The sequence below is a fragment of the Raphanus sativus genome, chromosome 7, assembly GCF_000801105.2.
Source record: "Raphanus sativus cultivar WK10039 chromosome 7, ASM80110v3, whole genome shotgun sequence".
NCBI classification, from domain to species: Eukaryota; Viridiplantae; Streptophyta; class Magnoliopsida; order Brassicales; family Brassicaceae; genus Raphanus; species Raphanus sativus.
This window is the reverse complement of record NC_079517.1, coordinates 24743824-24764933: the sequence shown is the minus strand read 5'-3', so window position 1 is coordinate 24764933 and position 21110 is coordinate 24743824. Positions and strand designations below refer to the sequence as shown.

The 21110-nt window shown below is 33.7% G+C and overlaps 4 protein-coding genes across 7 annotated transcripts; 3 read left to right on the top strand and 1 right to left on the bottom strand.

Moving 5' to 3' along the window:
• The first annotated feature begins 3420 nt into the window (after positions 1 to 3420).
• Positions 3421 to 5061, top strand: LOC130497840 (uncharacterized). 4 transcript variants are annotated; one of them, XR_008936858.1, is made up of 4 exons: positions 3421 to 3676; positions 3972 to 4145; positions 4227 to 4641; positions 4809 to 5061. XR_008936858.1 is itself a non-coding variant. In XM_056991082.1 (3 exons), exons 1-3 carry the CDS (start codon positions 3638 to 3640, stop codon positions 4310 to 4312), a joined length of 303 nt encoding a protein of 100 aa, XP_056847062.1. In that variant the 5' UTR covers positions 3422 to 3637; the 3' UTR covers positions 4313 to 5061. The 4 variants fall into 4 exon arrangements, 1 of the variants encoding a protein (XP_056847062.1); XR_008936860.1 differs by having other exon boundaries at positions 3422 to 3676; positions 4227 to 4393; positions 4543 to 5061; XM_056991082.1 differs by having other exon boundaries at positions 3422 to 3676; positions 4223 to 5061.
• A 2332-nt stretch (positions 5062 to 7393) lies between these two features.
• LOC130498124 (uncharacterized protein At4g04775-like) lies at positions 7394 to 7869 on the top strand. Its single transcript, XM_056991489.1, has 2 exons — positions 7394 to 7558; positions 7633 to 7869. Exons 1-2 carry the CDS (start codon positions 7394 to 7396, stop codon positions 7867 to 7869), a joined length of 402 nt encoding a protein of 133 aa, XP_056847469.1.
• Positions 7870 to 8149: 280 nt separating this feature from the next.
• LOC108814272 (uncharacterized) lies at positions 8150 to 9793 on the bottom strand. Its single transcript, XM_018586808.2, has 4 exons — positions 8826 to 9793; positions 8618 to 8702; positions 8399 to 8523; positions 8150 to 8320 (listed from the first exon to the last, which is right to left on the bottom strand). The coding sequence occupies exons 1-4, from the start codon at positions 9082 to 9084 to the stop codon at positions 8166 to 8168; spliced, it is 624 nt and encodes a 207-aa protein (XP_018442310.1). The 5' UTR covers positions 9085 to 9793; the 3' UTR covers positions 8150 to 8165.
• Positions 9794 to 10234: 441 nt separating this feature from the next.
• LOC130498123 (putative F-box protein At1g67623) lies at positions 10235 to 10912 on the top strand. Its single transcript, XM_056991488.1, has one exon. It carries the CDS (start codon positions 10235 to 10237, stop codon positions 10910 to 10912), a length of 678 nt encoding a protein of 225 aa, XP_056847468.1.
• The last annotated feature ends 10198 nt before the right edge of the window (positions 10913 to 21110 follow it).

Here is a 21110-nt window from a genome sequence, read left to right as displayed (position 1 = left end):
AAGATATAATAATGTGGAAGTTTAGAGCCAAGGGAATCTATACGGTCAAAAAGGCTACCATGTTCAAAGGACTCTTAGACAGAGAATAACAACAAGTTCAGACCTCTATCAATGGACACGTTCAAGACCGCAATGGTATGCTCATTAAACTCTGGAAAATTAATGTCATACCAAAAATAAAGATCTTTTGTTGAAAAATTCTCCACAATGGTCTCCCAGTTGCAGACAACTTGAGTAAGAGAGGATGCAAAATATATACTTTATGTCAGACATGTGGAGAAGATATTGAAACTATAGATCATATGCTTCTCCAGTGTCGAGTTGCCTGGGAGATATGGACTATGGCACTTAGTGATATTAGCATACACCTGAATCGTAGTAGCACTGTGTACGATTTGTTTTCTTATATCCTTAAAACAGGTGCTAAAGATCAGAAGAGCATACTTCCAATGATGTTAAGCTGGAGAATATGGAAGATGCGTAATAAATTGGTGTAAGAAAACAAGAGAGAGCATATAATCAAGTCATTCTTGCGGTCATAAGAGATACGACAACTTGGACAGAGATCAACGCACGTAGTGAAGAAACAAATCAGGTTACGTTTATGCCACAACCTCTGTCTATAAATGATGTACTGCCGCATGAAACAGAGCTTTATTGTATTGTAGATGCTTCATGGAAGTCACCATCTGAGAAGATAGGTATTGGGTGGTCCTTATTCAGTAAAGAAGGCACTCTAAGACTTCAAGGAAGCTCTGCAATGGAAGCTACTGACACACCGTTAGTAGCAGAAGCAGTGGCAATGTGGGAAGCTGTTTGTCAGCTACATAGACTGTGCTATAAAAATGTCACATTTCTTGGGGATAGTCTGGAGCTAATAAGGCAGTTGGATGCTGTTACTGGAGCCTTGCAAAAGAAGAATGATAAAATTACAGAAGCAGCTTCCATAATCCATGATATTAAAGTCATTGCTGTAATAGACTGTTTTAGCTTTCGTTATGTCCCCCGAAGTTTTGTTCATGTAGTTGATACGATGGCCAAGAAAGCTAGTATGGATCATCAAAGTTATGTAATTTCTTGGCCTCCCTACTAAGCCATTGTACTCATATTTTGAATCAATGAAATGAAATGGTTGACGGAAAAAAAAATTAGAAATTAGTGTTAAAGTATTCAAAGTAGAAAAAAATATTTATTTTTAAAATGTTTATATCTCCAAAAAATGAAATTAAATATATATATATATATATATATATATATATATATATATATATATATATATATATATCTTAAACTAATAAAATAAATATTAAAATTTGATAACTTGCTTGAAATGGTAATTATTATAGTAAAATAGAAAATTAAAAGCATAATATTAATATTAACAAAACATTACTTCTTCTTATAATATGTTGAGACTATAAGCCATTATAAATATGATTTAAAACAGAAATTATAATATACTAAATCGTTATTTTAGTTTACAATTTTTAAAACGGCAAAATTTCCAAATATTAATTTTCAAGAAATCCATACAAATACGGTTGCCTATAAAAACAATTCAATAAAAATCAGTTTAATATATTTTTAAAATTAAAATTAAACCATAATAATTTAAATTAGATATAATTTTAGATTACATATAAATAACACAAACTAAAGATTTTTCTGAAATTATATTATATATATATATATGTATAATTTTTATATTGGGAAATTAACATTTTAAAAATATAATACAAAAGCTTTTAGTTAAAGCAATAAGAAGTGAAAATTATATCACAAATAATAGGATTTAAAACCACCAATCATATTATGAGAAACCAACATTTTAGTTTGCTATTTCTAAAAATATCAATATTACCAAAAAAATGTTCATTTCAAAATAAACTGTACATCAATTTAAATATGGTGAACTTAAAAAAAAGAAATTCATAATATATAAGTTAACTGAAATATATAATATATTTCCAAAATTAACATAAAATATCTTACATATATAATAATTAACTTATAAATGAGATATTTAAAGTTTAGGTTATATGCTATTGAAAATATTCAATAATATGGTTTTAAAAACATAGGATATAAAACAACTAATCATAAATATAACAAATCATTATTTCATTTTAATATTTTCAAAAATGTCAATATTCCAAAAATTTGTTAATTTCAAAATAGAATAGAAATCAATATCAAATAAGGAAAGCTAAAGTAATATATATATATATATATATATATATATATATATATATATATATATATAAGATAATTGAATATATGGTAGGTGTTTAGAAAATTAAAATAAAAATAAAATATGCAAGACTTTCAAACAATTATAACTATAAAGTCACCAAATATCTGCCAAATCATTTTGTTAAATTTTTTATTTCTAATTAATGTCAATATTACCAAAATCGTTTATTTCAACATAAAACCTAAATTAATATAAAAAGGTAATCTTTAAAAAAGTAAAAATATTAACAAAAAAAATTGTGTATTTTTTTATGAGAAAGGGCTATATGTTATTAAAATATTATAGATATAATTTAAAACTATCAAAAACATGCCAAATCAAAATCATAGTTTAATATGTTTAGAAATCTGAATTTTCTAGAGAAAAATTATTATAACTAACTTAAACTATCAATTAAGATAAACTAATAAAAAGAAACTACAAAAAATAATTTAATATATATGCTAAGTCTTTCAAAAATTAATATACAAATATTGATAAAATTGTCGTAAACTACGCCAACACATACAAATGTCATACACATTGAAATAAAATAGATAGTTAAAATCAAAATAGTCAACATAATCAAATAAATAAATAAATAAACTGAAATTTAGTATTTATATTTTTTATTTATATAGGTATCCGCTTTAAAAATAGTCTAAGTTTAAACTTAGTTACAAAAGTTTTTTTCAAAAACAAATTAATGGGTTATTTTGATCTTTTTGACTGAACCAAATCATTCTTTGATTTACAGTAAGTGTACAAAATATTATTATAGATAAATGATGATAAAAGTAATATAATTATTTACTCATCAGTGATAAAAAACTTAAATAACACTAAAATATTCTCTAATCTAATCATATAGTTTTTTATTTGAAATAAACCTGATGATATTTATAATTTACAAGATTTTTTAAAATAACGTACACGGTGATTTTTCATAAAGATTTAATGTAATTCATCAGTAAAAATTATAGGATCCATTCGTACGAAACTTTATTAAAGTAATCAAAAAAATCTTTATATATAAAAGAAGTTTTTCATCTCTCCTGGGGTGTCCAGTTCAGCATCCACGTCATAAACTCGCTTCTTCAGAGGCCGACACATGTCCTCTTCTTCTGTGCACAGCGTTTCATTTAATTGATAGCGTTGTGGGCTTTGTTAGTTTATTGGTTTATTGTGGGCTTCATTGGGATATTTCCCGGCCCAGGAAAAGAACATCTCCCTCTAACGTGTTCTCTCATCTTCGTGCGGCGGGAGGCGGTGACGATTGCGATCCTTCTCATGACTGAAACTGTCTGATTAATGTCTGCGTCTTCAATCCCATTAAATCCCTTCTTCATGATGTGTCTTTAAGCGTTGATTGGATCTGAGAGGCTGTGTGGGTTCCGTATAAATATGCGTAAGATTTCTCCTGCTCGGTGGCTTAAAAGTCAGGTATAGTAGCACCACCGCTAGGTTTCTTCTTTTAAGTTTTTATTTTTCTGTTTACTTCCATAAAGGTCACTCCATCTCCTTTTTAATTTCATTTTTGTTCACAGATTTCTTTTGTAGTTTTTAATTCCAAGTGTCTCCCTGCAAATTTGATATTTTCTCAATTTATTAAAGATGGGTTCTGAGAAAAGGAAATAACTTTGTGAGAATCTTCAGATGATCTAATTAAAAGAATCTCCTTCTTTTTCAATTATCCTCAGTTATGACTTTGATCACCCTTTTACGTGTGATTCTGCAGATAAGAGTAGTGGTCTCTACGATCTTCACCTTTCAAGTGTTCAATCATCATCGGCATCTCATAAGAGAGGAGAGATACTTAGCAAACCAAACGTTAAAAGCTTCACGTTCAACAAACACAGACTTGCAACCAGAAAATTTAGATCAAACTGTCTTGGTCACACTGAATCCCGATGTCAGTAGGAAAGCGTCTTATTTTGTTGTACGCTTCGGCTTCTTTTACTCTTGATAAACTTTCATGTGTTTTGGGAGGCAGAAATGTTAAGAGAAGCGGTGAGCTTATGGGTGTCGACATGCTCGGAGCCGTTGTACAACTCAGCTATACTTCGACGGATGTCCTGATGATGAAACAACAACGACGTACAATCTAGCCAGTGAAAAAAAAACAAGAGATTGGCTTCTCCTCTCGGAGTTCATCAACAGGTTTTGTTCTTCTATTCATTCGTTTGGAATCTTTTTTTTTTGCTGTTATCTGATCTTCTAAGCGTTCGTGAAGTAATTCTCATACCCTGGATTTTTCTCAGTCGTATATTATAGTTTAAGCATATTTGATCCGTTTTGTTCCTTGCAAGTTATATCAATCAATGGAAATTCAGGCCCTGTGATTAAAGCTGCCACAAACTACAATGTTGGTGTTAACATTGTTTGGACGAGCCTCTTCTGTTCACGTGGTGATCATCTTTATGGATGTTTTATCTTCTCTGGTTCTCTATTTTAGTTATGATATAGTGTTAATTGCATATTATAGTTTATTTAAGATGTTGTAGTGAACCAATAACTGTTACATTTCCAAGCTTGCTGAATGGATTTGGGAATGACACTAAGCTCCGTTTGATAGAATTATTAGCTTTAGGTAGTGGTTCATGGAGATGGCAGCATGTGTCCTGCTCGCTTCCCCGTTTGACTCTGTGGTATGTTAGGTTTGATGTAAAAGATGATGATGATGGCTGAATTTTAGAGGGAAGAAGATGATGTTCATTAGTGATTCGTTGAACAATGTCACTGTGTAAACAAACAAGCTTGAGAATGTTTTTTCCATTACTCATAACTCTGTTTTGGTACAATTGATTTATCAGGTTGAACTGAATAAATGTCTTCTGGACCACTTTACAATTAATTTCTTTTGTTGATTCATTATGTAGGCAAGGCAGAGTTACACTCGGGCTTTGTAGTTTGTGAAGAATGAAAATCTTTTTGGCCAACCTCTTTTCGCATTTTGGTAAATAAGAATAATCTCTCTCTGACCAAAAACAAGAGAATAATTTATATTCCAAAAACCGTTCTTTTTGTTTGTTTTTTAAATATTTTCTAAACACTGAATTTTCAGTGATGTGATTATATATATAAAATGATTCGGTGAATAAATGTGAATTATAATATATTTTAAACATGATACAAATGAGTCAAGTGCTCAGGTACTCTTAATGAGGCAAAAAGTGATCTACCATACTCTCATGTGATCTGCTATACTCTTATCTGTTTTCATACTCTTGAAGAATGTGGTTAATATCTAAAATACCCCCGACCAATTTAATGAATAAATTAATCGAATGTGGACTCGACTCGATCACTCCGATCCCATCTCCTCTCCTCCACTCGCCCCTCCCGAGTCGACTCGGAATCGACTCGATCACTCCGATCATTCCCTCCCTCTTTGTTCTTCCTCCCAATCGAACTCGATCTCGTCGCTTGGATGCTGGATCATCGAGCTATTAATTCCGTTATACAGGGTATGTATCTAGCCATAGACGAACTCATAATTGAATGTCGGGAATCAAAGCTGATAACAATTTGGTTTTGAATTGGAATTGAAGACTCGACTCCAAATTTATAGTTTTAATTGAAAAATTCTTATTCATTTGGGTTTCATGAACTAATCGAGGATCGGAAAGGAATGATTGAATGTGAGGGTATTATGATGATTCAATCGAAGATTAGAGGTGCTTGCTTGCTTATCAGTACTCTATTTGGTTACTGACACAACTCTGTGACATGGTATAACCAAGTATAACGAAGTATAACTTTGATGGTGTAACTGTGTAACCAAGTATAACGTGAATGGTGTAACTGAAAAAACAAGTATAACTTTAAGTGGTTAAATGTTTTTATTGCAGACAATGTCTCTATTTTCGACGAACATACACTTTGATTATGATGGACATTATTCTAAGGATGGAGATGATTATGAATGGATTCCAACCGATGCTCGTTTGTATGCTATATCCTTTAATACATCATCGTTGGAGGAGATCACTTATTCGTTGTTGAAAGAGAAGATATGCAGGAAGATCGGAATAGATCCGTTTACGAAGAGGCTCAATTTGGGTTACATTCCATTGGTAGTGGAACCTAAGAGGCAATCGTATATTTTGGATGATGAAGATGTGTTTGTTTATCTAACATCAGTGGATAGAGAGGAAAGGAGAAGTATTTTGCATGTGGAGGACATCGAAGAATTACAAATAGTTCAAATAACCGAGCAACTGTCGAGAGTTGGAGAGAGCTGTTGTAGTAGGAACTATTGTGAGCGTGAGAGTGGATATGGAGAAGAAGAAAATGTGGGAACAGGTTTGGAGGACGATGAACATCCCCACAAGAAACAGAAGAAGAGTATGTTGTAAACCTTTTCGGTTTCAGTTCAGTTTTGATGTATGAAGTGGTCTAAATTAAGTTCTAAGCCTTTCACTTTCTGTTTTGATGTTTACCTTTCACTTTCGGTTTTGGTGTTTTTATCATATGGGAACGTTTTGAGGTGAAATAAATTTTATTTGTGTGTTGTATAACTAAGTGAAACTGGTATAACTACGTTATGTAAACTGAATAACATGGTTGTAAACTCTAAAGTTTTTAATTTAATTTTATAAGTCATGGAAGTAGTACGCTTTTAGTTTATTAGTAGTGTTATGTTAATTATGATTTAATAAGAATTATTAAAATTATTAAAATTCCATCTCATTGCTCGTAGCAATTGTATAGGAAATACAATGTGTTGTCATAGCTTTATCGCTGAAACTGACTGAGTTAGATTTGATAACTCTATGGCACGAAATCAAGTTTATATGTACGTGATCGTATGGGAAATGAACTTAGGAAACATAATTGCATTGGTGTAACCACAAAATCATTAATTTAAGTAGAGTATAACTAAGATAAATAGAAATAATTAAAAAGTGCAACTTTGACGCTTTCTGTAAAACTGAGTACTTGGTGAAACTTACAACAGAAAAAACCCTGGGATTAATTTTCCCGCTCAGCTTTTCGAATTTCTAATTTCCCTCTTCCCAATTTACTAAAACCCCAGAATCGTTCAATCGAAGTATTAAACACCCATTTTTTAGGTTTTCCCCATTTGCTATCTTCATTTTCTCTCTCTTTCCTAAATCTCTCTCCTCGACCTCACTCCCTCTCCTCCCAAAAACCTAGATGTCCGCCGCTTCATCATCCACGACCGGTGGTCGGAGACGGGTACGAACTCCGGGGATACCTACTGGGTGTTGGTGCGGGGTGGGCGTCACCGAGCTCATCTCCAAAAGCAATCCAAACCCATATCGCCGGTATTATCGGTGTCTCTTTGCGGCTTCACAGAGGGTACATCCGTTTGTTGTTTACATATGGAACGCTTATGAATCACGCTAACTCGTTTTGAAAAAAAAATCATGTAGCTCGAGAACGACAATCATGTCTTCAAATGGGTTGACGAAGCCTTCACCGATGAGATACAGCAGCTGGACTACCAAGTTCGAATACTCGAAGAAGAAGTTCAGAGTCTCAAAGCAACAATAAGGAACGAAGGAGATATCCGCGAAGGTCCCAAAAAGATGCCCATGATAAAGATATCAGGAGGTTGTGTTCTTCTTACAATCGTTTTAGTTCTAGGAATTATGATGTACAAAAAGTAATTGAAATTCCTAAGAGAATTCCAATTCCTAGAACTAACTGTTATTGCTAAGCTATGTTTTTTTAAGTTATGCGAAGTTGAACAACCATGTTGTTTGGAATTTGTTTGATCTATCGAAAAAGTGTCTATTATTTTTTATTTTTAGTATGTTAGACAATTGAGAAAGTGAAACTAACACAATATCGAGTCAATATTTGACCTATTTATACGAAAAAGTCGAACAGAGGATTAAGTTAGATTGAGTGAAACCAAAAGTTCAAACAAGTGAGATTAAGTGAAACAAGTTGAAACAACAATTTACACAAGACCTTCAATCCCATATTTTTGAACATAAGGGTCGCTGTTCAGTAGAGACTGCCTGAAGTCCTCAACCTCGGTCAAACGCGGATTGAACCTGAAGTCTGAAAGTCCACCTTCGGTCTGAAGCCATAGATCAGGAGCCTCAAATAAATCTGTATTAATGTAAATGCTTTTAGTAAACGTTTTAGTCCACTATCATATTTAAAACTAGCCACAGAAACTACACTTACTCCAACTCTTGCAGACCTTCCACATCTTAAGGGCCACAATCACCTGTCCACCTTCCACATTTTCAAGACCATCCCGGAAGGCATAGGCCTGCTTGCCAGTTGCCACACATTTAATCTGGCTGTCACTATTCAGAATAAGAGATTCTCAGAATAAAGAAAACGTGTGCCAATTACAATATAAATAAACTTTGCTTGGATCATATGTTGCTTTCTACTTACATGTTGTCCCTTATGTAAAAAATCATCCTTGGTCTTGCAGGGTCATCGAAACGGGCTTCCGTATTGAAGACCACTCCAATTGTATCTACCATATAAGTGTAACTCAACTAAATCAGTTCGTTTCACTTAGTTTCACTTACATCTACCAAAGTTCTGAAACTAAATATGTGACTATATGTGAATATATTTATTTTAGCAGCATTCATACCTATGGGATAGTTTCGTTCCTTGTGGGACATGTGAGGGATTGCATGGATGTTCTTGAAGTCCATGAAAAGCCGATTGTTCAGAGGATCGATCATGCGGACTTGTGTGAGTCGCGAAGCAGTTAGTCTGAACCGAGAGTTAGTTGCATTGAAACCTACACAAGAACGTTCAACTCCTACCCGAAAGATTTCCACCCATTCTCCCTCCCTGTTTTCGAGGCCTCTAAAACTTTCATAATCCCCATAAACGGTCATCTCCATCTTGCACCCCTACATAAATAAAGTACAAGGATCAAGTTAAATGATGATGAAAAACTTGAGAGATGATGATGAAAAACTTGAGAGATGATGAAAATCTTGAGAGATGATGAAAAAACACTTACATCTTCATCTGCTAGGACATAGGAATAGAAAGGCATAACCCTGTTGGTAACCGAGGAATAGAGAGGGTAGACCCTGTGTATTTTGACTCTGAAACGCCAAGCCTTGACGTCGGGGTTATAAGAAGCCTCGGAAATCTGGGAAAGCTTATTGTAGAAGTCTGTCATCTTGTTGAATAGAGATGAGAGAATTTGACTCAGAGATGAGAGAAGAGAAGATAGAACTCGGATATGAGATGAAATGAGAGAATTTGCAGAGTTGGAGTTTAACTACAACTAAATGCAATGGTGATGATTCTAGACGGTGTAGTGTTGTGACGTTTCACGTTTGGTTTCAATGCAAGTGTAGTGTAGAGTCGCGAGGGGTTGCGAGTGTAATGATTATTATTAGAGACTTTTTCAATCGATTAATTACTCTCTCATCTGTCCATCAATACCATTAATTACTGGATTTTTCTCAACCATTTTTATGATCTCTTTTATTGCTTGCTCAGTAAATAATCCATAATATTATATTTATTTTCAAAATATAAAACAATATAATACCTAAATTTTTTAATTTTTACATAGTTCCATATATTTACACTATAAATTCAATATAATTTTACTTAGTTTCATAAATTTAGACAATTAATATCAGTTAGTTTCACTTAAACTGTCAGAAGCGTGCGTGAGAAGTCGTGTAGCGTTGCAAATATCAAGGGTCACGAAGCTATGGTCATAAATTAGGTCATAAATCATGAAATGACAGATTTTTCTCAAACTAAATATTTCAATTATTATTTCTTAGTTTTCTCACCTAATGTTTTTTACATAGTTTCATTTATTCAAACACACCTATTTTTATTCAAACATACCTGTTCTTATTCCCTGTACTTGCAGTGAAAAGTCGTGTCTTAAGCCGTCTATCAAATTACACCCTTAAGTGGGATAGTAAATGCAATCTTATCTCTATTATAAATAACACGTAAATCTTTCCATTTACTCGATTAAACGAATATCTCTCAAGTTTTTCATCATCCTTGTACTCTATGTCGAACTTCTACTTGGAATCTGTCCCTCCTTCCATCCTCCATAAGATTCTCTCAAAGGTAGCAACAAACCACATCCGGGACTTCGGTAGTGCTAGAATTGCTTTCTCCGGGTTCAATCAAATAGGCAGAGACGACTACTTCTACCAATCTGCTAATCTCTTTGGCTTTAATGATTGGATTGAAGAGGTTAATGCTGTAAGAACATTCCGACTTAGGTGCTACCAAGCCGGTAATCCAGAGGCCATCTACCTACGAGGTATGCATGAGTTCTTTCAACTTCATTTACTTGATGAAGGAATAGAGAAAATCCGTCTTGCTGCTGAGAGAGGATTGGAGTTGGCCAAGTTTGTAGATGGAATGCTGAACTTAGCGTTTAGTGTAGATGATGGAGGGTTGTTTCACAATTATCCTAACTTTAGTCGTGAGTTTGTTCATCGGATGAATTGCATGATCCGGACTGTTCTACCCTCAGGCCATTGGGGTTACGAGAAACCTCAAGAGTTTATGTCACTACTTGAAAGAATAAAGAATCTCATCTTCTCAAATGATTGCTGCTGCTCCTCCGCAATAGAAGAACCGGTGTTGTGGTGCGATCGTTGTTTCTGGCAATGTGAAGTTTGGGACTTCTGCAATGAAATTCACTTGACAGCTGCCAACTGGCCAATTGAAGATTAGTTGTGGTGTTTATTTCTCGAGTTTATGGCATGTAGTTTTATCTACTTTCACTATGTTTGACTTAATGTAATGTCTCTAGTATATTTTAACTTCAATATATCATTAAAAAATTAACTACATTTCTACTTTTATTTTAACAAATAAACTTCACTAGCCATTTGGAGATTAGTTTTATCAACTTTTACAACATTTTTACTTTTTACAACATTTCTACTTTTATTAAATATGTACAACATTTCTAAGTTTGGCCAAAATCTATTTATAGCATATAAGCTATTTTTTAAATTCAAAATTCAATAAATATATCAATAACAACAACTCTGTCCAAAAAATAACATAATAAAACATTTGAAATCTAAAAGTGCGATTTAGTTAAATTTAGTTCAACTTAGTATTATATACAGAATATTGTTGATGATTTATTACGATGTACAGTTTCACCAATATTTACAATCACACCAATTCTTACAAAGATTTCGAAAGTTATAGAGAACGATATCCGAATTTCATAGATCGGGTCTGGATGGTCCGCGAAATGGTCCTGGTTGGGTTGTAATTATGCAAGTTTCTGTTGGTCATGTGGTCTTTTAATAAATTTTCGTATTTAAATAAAGAATTATTTAATTCTAAATTTGGGCAGTTTCGGGCAGGAGTATCACAGCTCTTTTTTTTTCGGGCAGGAGTACCTGAGCGTTTGATTCGATACAAATATTATTTAAAATAAATCTAAAATACTTAATAAAAATGAGATGGCATTGTTAAAGTTACTAAATAAAAAGATTAGTTGTATACAATAATCACTAATTATGTTCTGAGAACTAAACAATAATATATTTAAAAAGAAAGTAATCAGTTTTGATAATATGTTATTTGATGAATGTTTCAAATAAATATTTATACTTTTAAATAATAATAATAATCAGTATTATATTTTTGGTAATATTAATATACAAAAAATATGGTGAATCGGTTATTAATTTTCTTAATATCTAAATCAATATGTTTAAAAGATAATCTATAAGGGTAACTAAATGGTTGTTCAAAAAGAAAAAAGGGTTATTAAGTGTTGCAATAGATTTAAAAACAAAAGTATAAAAGGCAGAAATAAAGTAACAAAATAGTCAATATAATCTAGGGACAATTTGAAAAAGCCCTATTTATAGTTTAAATTTTGAAAAATGCTTTTATTTTTTAAGTTTTTGAAAACTACACTTTATTTGCTGTTAAAAGACTTTTTTCTCCAAGTTAGATAGATTAATAAAGAGACGGTGTCAAGAGGTAGAGAACATGCCAATTCAAATTCATTATGAGTTACTTGAAACTGTATGAAAGTGACATTGACAAACAAAGTACCATCATCTCCTTTTAGAAGTCACCTGTAGTAGAAGTTTTTGCGTGGATACCCTTGACGCCTTGAACACTCATGGATGGATTCACATTAATCCGTCGATAATCTTTGTTGTGACGCTTAACAAAAGTTCAGTTAACAAAAAGTAACAAGAATGCACCTATCAAATCAAATTTTGAAACTTGCGTCAGATGAGCGTTTTGGTTTGTTCCTTTCCATCTATACATAAGAGAATAAGAGCTAATTCCTGAGTCAAGAACCAAGGCCGAGAGAATAACTACCATAACAGAAACCTGAGCTACAATGTCGGGAATAAGCTGTTATGCAATTGAACTCCTGAGGAACTTCTATATTATTCATTTGCAACAGAGCAAAACCCAACAGCACCATGATTAACTTCAAGCCTTCCACATCATGTGAAGGATACCAAAAGCACGTAGAAGTGCTTAACTTCAACTACATTCATTCTTCGTCTACGTAAGAAATTTTACAACCTTCAAGACACTCTTAGAATCCAAAGAAATCTTTCTAAGCTCCTCACAATTTCCTAATATGTAAAGATCTGAAACTATATATAAAGATCTGTCCAACGTTGAAAAGGCAGAGCATCTCAGTATATGCTGTTCAGCTCAGGCAAACAATTCAATAGACCGACTTGTAGTTTCTGGAAAGGAACAATGTATGATTACATGTCTCCTCTAAGACACTCGCTTTCTGTTTGCTTAGTATTTCTTAAAAAACACAAAAGATCTTCAGAACAAAACAACAAGCATAATTAGTAAAGGTAAAACTAATTTTAAGACCATGAGAGAACGCAATTGATATTTTATAATCATAAGAGAGCGAAATTAAATTTGAGATTAGGAAATCTCAGAGAATTAGTGCAAGTTTTTCTGAATTTTGAAAAACATAGTTGTTAATAGTGTTATTTAAATATTGATATTGGATAATTTGGTCAATTTACATATACAAAAGTGTAGTTTTCAAAATTAATAAATCAAGGTGTACTTTTCAAATTATAATCTTATATAAATGTATTTTTCCAAATTTTCCTTATAATCTAACTTTCAATATAAAGTAAATTAAATATTTTAAATGTATTTTAGCGACAAATGTATTTATTATATATATTTTTATAGTATTACATGTCCGTAGGGTGGGCCTTACTCTAGCATTTAATCAAAATAGAACAATAAATATAAATAATTTCAAAATAAAATAATTAAAAGATTTAAAAGAAATTTTTTCATAAGAAAATAAGACAAATCTATTAGGAACGTTGATTTTTGAATTTCATCAAGCTTATTTTGTCATTAAGCCACCGAAAACTAATAATCTCATCAAGCTTTTATTTTGTCATAAATTTTAAACTTAGATGAACTGAAAATTTGATAGAAAACTAAGATTAAAAGTTAATACATAATTGACATAAAATAAATATATAAAACAATAAAATATAAAACAAACTGATCAGTTACAATTTGGTGAATACATTATATAAAAATATATGATATGAAAATATAATTAAGAAAAATAAGAAAATTTATCAGAATACATAAAAATATTATCTCTTTACCTTTATCAAAAAAAAAAAAAAAACAGTTTTTTCTCTTTTTAATAATTAAAATTAAGTTAAAAACTAATAATATTCTGAAAATACAACAAATAATTTACACATAATTAAAATAAAAAGCAAAATATACTAGAATAAAATATAGCAAGTAAATTAAAATATAACAAATGAAAAATAATATATAAAATGGAAAAAGTATTTTTTCATGATATAATCAAGAGACTGAAGTTATTGTATCGCAAAAGTATATCTTTTTTTTAAAAAATGCAACAACATGAATTCCAGAAAAGCTTCAAACCTATCTCATATTTCAAAATAATAAATATTTATTTGTATAATATGAAAAAGAGTCATAATAGAAACAACCTATCAATGAATAAATAAATAAAAATAGAAATTGAAATAAATGACGTAAAATTAAACAAACATATTATAAGATCTATACTACAAAAAGGAACATATCTCTATTAAAATGATTTCAACAAGCAATTTACAAACAAACAAAAAATTAGTTAATCACAACTAACTAAATACTCATATCACAACATCAAACATTTTAAATTAAAAAAACGATAAAATGAATAATTTCTAAAATAATAATTCTTACAAATTATATGAAAAATATTTAACAAATTATACAGATATCCCGCGCGAAGCGCGGGCTGACCCTAGTATACAATAAAAAACTCATGCGAGTTTATCAAAGAAAAATATTTGAAAAATTATTAAAATATATGAAAACTTAAAAAAATCTAAAGAGATTCATCAAATAAATTAGTTGAAACTAATAAGATTATTTACAAATAATATTGACATTAGAGTATAGTCTGAACGACAAGAAAAAGAATAAATATGGAGTATATTCATTATACATCCGCCAGCAAAAATTATATTATTTAAAAAATATCAATCAACAAAATAGAAACAATGAATTTGTGACAAACTTCTAAAATTAGAATGATACATGTGAACTAATTAAACATCATAGTTCCGAGAATACTTAAAGTTAGTTTAAAATTTTATAATATATATTTCCTCTTTTCTTATATCTAACAAAAAATATTTAATATTATTTAAATATCATCAAAATTGTTTTTATGATCAAAACATAAATCTAAATATTATAATATTATATATGCATTTTAAATAAGTAAATAAGAGTATTTCAAATATATATTCACTGAATAAGTATATAATGATCTTATTTTCATTGTAAAATTTGGTAAATACAAAGAAAAATTTGATATTGTGCATATGGTTTAATTTTTATATCATTCAAAAATGATAGATACAAACTTATAATAAAACTATTTATACATGTATCGTATTAGTTAATACACATTAAACTATCTATTATCATCGGTGATCTCTGGATAGAATGGGTCATGAGATGTGTATCATCGGTGAAGCACCATGTCCTTTTCAATGGTCAGCCAAGAGGTAATATAACCCCCGAAAGGGGTCTGCGTCAAGAAGATCCTATGTCTCCTTTTATTTTCATCTTATGTACGGAAGCGCTCGTTAGCCTTCTAAATCATGCTGAGTGTCAAGGTAAGATAATGGGGATGCGTGTTTCACGAGCTAGCCCTCCGGTTTCACACCTTCTCTTTGCTGATGATAGTCTGTTCATATGTAAGGCGGAGCCCCGTTAATGCGATGTAATAATGAAAGCAATAGGAACCTATGGTAAAGCCTCTGGACAATGCATTAACTTCGACAAGTCATCCTTACTATTTGGTAAGAGGATACCTGGACATGTGAAGGACACGATTAAAACCTATACTGTTAGCATAAATGAAGGAGGAATGGGGTCATATCTTGGTATCCCCGAAAGATATCAGTCGATCAAAAGTAAGGCTCTTTGCCTTTCTAAAAGAACGATTACAAAACCGTGTAAATGGTTGGACAGGGAGACTACTATCTAAGGGAGGAAAAGAAGTGCTCATAAAATTGATACTACTGGCTCTGCCCACATAGGTGATGTCCACTCTTCTATTACCTTTGGAGACTTGCGAAGCTAGTGCCATTGCACAATTCTGGTGGAGCTCAAACCCTCTGAAAGAAGGAATACATTGGGTAAAGTGGGAGCATGTTTGTAAGCCTAGGGAGGAAGGAGGAATAGGATTTAGATTAATTCATGAATTCAATGTGGCACTACTTGGTAAGTGATACCACTCAAATTACCCTAAAGAGTACTTTTACTCTCTCAAATAAGAGGTTCAGCTGTAGTACTTAGGGATCGAATCGCAAGGAGCTAGGGAACCAATTAAATCTAATTAATTAATCGATCCTATGTGAAGTTGGTTTTTATGATAGAAATGTAAAATGACAATCCTAAATGAGAAAGGTAGTTGCTCTGCTATCAATATGATGGGTTGTTTATAAGATAAGGAAGAGTTCTAGACATAGGGCTTTTATTCAGGTATTGGAGATTATAATGTCTATAAATGCCTAACAAGTTGTTTGCATGATATTAAGGAACTCAGCCGCTTAACAATCAGTGATGTCTCACTGGTTAAATAACTAGATCTCTGATCTCAACTGTCGTCTGTTGACCAGAAAAACAGTTGATCGATATCCTTTAGAGATATCGAGCGATACACCTTTCGCAGCGCCGATCGATTGTCCAGTCAGGATATCGATCGACAGCTTCTAGAAATTCCTAGGCGCGAGCCGATAATGAACACTAGGTCTCAAGGAGGGCTCTCGCTCTTCTCAACAGGAGACAAGCTAGTTCAAACAGATAATTCAAGATATAAAAATCCTAGTGATCTATGCTCTAGTTAGCTAATCTAGAACAAGCATAGGGTACAATCCATTTGATGAATATCACAACTTAGCAAGTATAGTTTGGGGCTAATCCCACTAACTTATTTAAACCCTAGATCTAACAAGTAGACTACTCAGACATAACTAAGCAATTCATAACACAAGATAGCTAAGAAATTGCATTAGATAGAGAATAGAAAACAAATGGAGTTCAATCACAAATCTCTCAATGATATCTCTCCAATCTCTCTCAAAACTTAGAACAAAAGTAAAACTCTAGCTTTCTCTCACACTCTCTGCTTGCTTGCTTTCGCTTGCCGTCAAAAACACTTAGGCATGGTATTTAAGCATTTCTATTAGGTTAAAAACTCGTCAGGGGTAATCTCGTAATTTGGTGAAGCCTTGGTGAAGTAGTCGGCTAAACCATTTCGTCCTCGCTATCGATCGACAACACTTGATGTGTATCGATCGATTATAATCTTCAAGTATGTGGATCTTCACAGCTACATCGATCGACAACTCTAGATGATATCGATCAATTCTTCTCTGAATGTTGACTTCCGACTTGGTCTTGAATGGTCAACTCGGGTGTATTATCTCTTGTGCTCCAAAATGCTCCAAAAGCATCACTTTATCATGAAACACTCCTGAACCTGAAAACATACATAATAGGCTAGAAACATATTAGTTATATAATAAAAATATCATTATACCATGGTAGAAAATGGATGAAATCCATGGTATATCAACTCCCCCAGACTTACTTCTTTACTTGTCCTCAAGCAAAAAACTCAGTAGTCTCTAGAAAAGGTTTGAAAATAGCAGGGACTCAAAGATTCAAAACATTGAAGTCATCACTCTATGGATTCGCAATTCATATCTAAACATCCTAATCACAGATGTTCATTATGCATTATCCCAGCTTAGCAACCAAATTCATCTAGTTCACAACTTAGCAAATCTTATCTGACATTCCCCTCTACTAACCTCATTTCTTAACATAAAATAAAAGTGCAGGCTTTACCTTGGAAGTATCGATCAAAGAACACATGGATTCAACTCAAACAAGTATCTGAACACACATGTAGTCTTCTCTGATCCTTTTCTCCCCTCATCTCTCTTCTCTGAATCTCTTATTAGTTTTAATTTCAATAGGTTTCGATGGCAACAAAGGTTATCTAATCTATCTCATTGACATTGCAATTGTAACTCATACATTTTGACAAAGTGTAGCGAATAATGGGGTCACAGGTAATTTACCTACCCCTCGTTTCCACAATGTGTGATCATCCTTGAGATTTAGAATAATGGGGTCGCATGAGACACTCCTACCCCTCTGCCTCTCAAGAAATCATTTCAATCTTCTATAACTTAAACTTAGATCTTTGAGATGCCGAAGAGAGAGAAGGAAGGGAACTAGAAACACACAGACTTTTTACCTTCCAGACTTGCAGCAGGATTCCGATCTAGTGATTACCAAGCCCCAAGACAAGCAAATAAAGTCAGTATTAGTGTTGGAGGTCAGCTTTGGTTCTTTCAAACAATCTAGGCAAGTGTGTATAGGTGACAGGTTGATCCACTTTAGCATATTTAGTACTATCTGTAATCAGTTAATCTAGAATGGTGTTAAAGAGTGGTTAGATAATCAAGTATAAATCAATATCAATGTCCCCATTTTAGTATTTATGCAAAAAATAATTTGAAAATACTTTTAAATAAAAACAAAAATAAAAAACACATATCAGTAAACCTCCCCCCCAGACTTAAATTACACTGTCTCAGTGTAACACAGCCGGAGTTATGTGAAGAAATAAATCATAAGTACTCAATGTAACAAGTAAGAACGATTAAACCTGACCTCGATGGCGTCGATCGATACGTATAGAGATACGTCGATCGTTAGTGTTTGTCGTGTGGTGTCGATCGCTGCGACTTTGTTGTGTCGGTCGAAGGAATCATCATTCTACTTGGATCTTAAAAATCTGCAAAAACCAATGTGAAAATAAAAGTAAAAATGTAGAAAACTTTAAAATAAAACATAATAGTGGGTTGCCTCCCACTCAGCGCTTTGTTATAGTCATTTAGCTTGACTTTGGTGGTGTGAGCTAGTTGGTGCAGAAACTGCTACTTGTTGGACAACAAGCATCAATTTCGTGTCTCCTCCTATTGAACCATGTGGCAATGAAGCTTCTTGTGGCATCATCACTTCTGAGCTGTTTCTCATCCATCTTGAGGGTGGCATCTGTGAGGTTCCTCAGACTTCTTTCAAGTAGTTCAATGCTGCCTTCATTCTTGTAGATGGTGTTGTAGGCGTATTCAGATAGCTCCTTCAGTTCCTGCTGCAAGGCGTCGATCTTGTCATGTATCAGCTGATCTCGGTCTGTCAAAGACTCTGTGTCGATCGATGCTACAATGTGTGCGTCGGTCGTTTCGCTGGGAATTCTTTCGGTCGATCCAGTGGTAACTGTGTCGATCGATTCTGAATGCTGACGTTGATACTGAAGAATTCTCTGAATAGCGAGTACCTTGTTCTTCAGTAGATCAGTAGCCAAGCACATGTTGGTCACTTTGTCTTTGAGAGGATCGTCAATGTCATCACATCGCTTGTTGAACCTCTCCTCCATTGCATCCATAGCTTCGTATTGCTCATATTTGGTTTGATCAACTTCTGCTGCAGTGTAAGTAGTTTGCGCTGGTGGTTGCTCGATGTCGATCGATCCGGATGTACGAGTGTCGATCGATAACACGTTATGACTCTGAGGTTGATCTTTCTCGCGAATTGTTTCCAAATCTTGCTGTAGAAGATCAATCCTTTTGCTTAACCATTTGACATTGTTGTTGAGAGGGCTGTAGACGTCTCCAATCTGTGTGTTGATGTAAGCAATCTCCCATTCATCTTTATTAGGTGATGAACATTCTGGTTGGGTGTTGGATGTCGTCTGGCCGATATCGATCGTTGGAGTAGGTTCTGTGTTGATCGATATTGGTAGCGTAGCTTCCTTCTGAAGCATGTTTCTAATGCTCTCAATCTCCATCCTTAGCACTGCCATATCACTTTGAAGAGCTTCATAGCTGCGATCCAATGGCTGGTAGGTATCTTCCACCAATGTGCGGAATTCTTTCTCCAGGTGTGCCTGAGCTCCCCATACATCAGTCACCATATCATCTATCTCCTCCTTGCTGTAGGGTACTGGTGCTGGTCTGTATGCATGGTAAGGGCGTGCATGTTCTGGAAGGCGTAAGCAACTCCTCTAAAAAAGAGATGCTCTCTCCAAGATTTTTCTTATGTGCTCTTTGGTGGCAGGGATGATTTTACCATCAACTCCCCTAGCATGTCCAAATTCATCTTTTTGGACACCAAATTCGTCCCTCTCTTCCCATCTGAATCTTCTAGATCCATTGGTGTCAAAGGCGCGTCGTCCAAACTCAATACGTCTGTCGGTCGATCTGGCTGTTGCGCTATCGATCGATCTGGGCAACTCGACGTCGTTCGATGGTGATCAAACGATATCAATCGATGGGGAGTTTTCATGTGGACGGAAACGTTGAGGAATTGTATCCTCTTTCATGGTGACGTGGTGTTTGTCTGGGACGTGAACTAGGATGTCTGGATGGCCACGTTGCTGTGTGAACAGGTTATCTGGTCCATTGGCAACTTGAAGGATGTCTGCTATGTCCTCCCTGGATATGTGTAGAATCCTTCCATCCATGGCTTTTGCAAAGCCATCTCTATCACTGTATATACCAAATTCATCAGGTGTTAGTGAAGCATTCCTGATATCTCTAGAATTATGAAAGCGAGATTGAGGTTTGGTGAGAGAATCGATTGATGGTGCAGTGGTGATGGCGATCGATGATGATCGTTTTGCTGCATGGTTGGATCGATTGCTCTTGTTGTTGCTCCATGGTGATTTTTCTGGTTGCGGGAGACTGCAGGGTATGTGTTGTTGAAGTTTGAATTTTCGTGGTTGTTGTTGACAACATTATATACCCATCTGTTGCCCTAATAGGTGAAATTCCGATCTTGTCCCTTAAGTCGTCTGACTCAATATCGATCGATGTAATGCTTGCAATGTAGATCGATGGACGATGTCGTTTTGCTGGATGAGGTAGATAATCTATTGATGTTGGGCAGTGGATGTCGATCGATTTTGAGCAAGTTGTTCTTGGTAAACGATTTGCAAATCTATCATTCTCCATGTAGTGTTCCCAAGCTCTTTCCTCCCAAAAATATTCATCATACTCTTCTATGTGATCTCCACTTTGGGAAGATATAGCTGTATCTACTGTAAAACTTTCATGAAATCCGCTGTCTGGCCAACTCCTTACTGAGTAATCATCTTGTTTGTTGTAGGGTTGGATATCGAAATTCGGGTAGCAATGATCTGGTAAATCGGGTTCATCATCTGGTGTGTCTCTGTCGATCGATTGGCCAAAGTTGGTGTCGATCTCTTCTGACTCGCTGATGTCGATCGATGATGTAGTGAGGTCGTCGATTGATCTCGAGT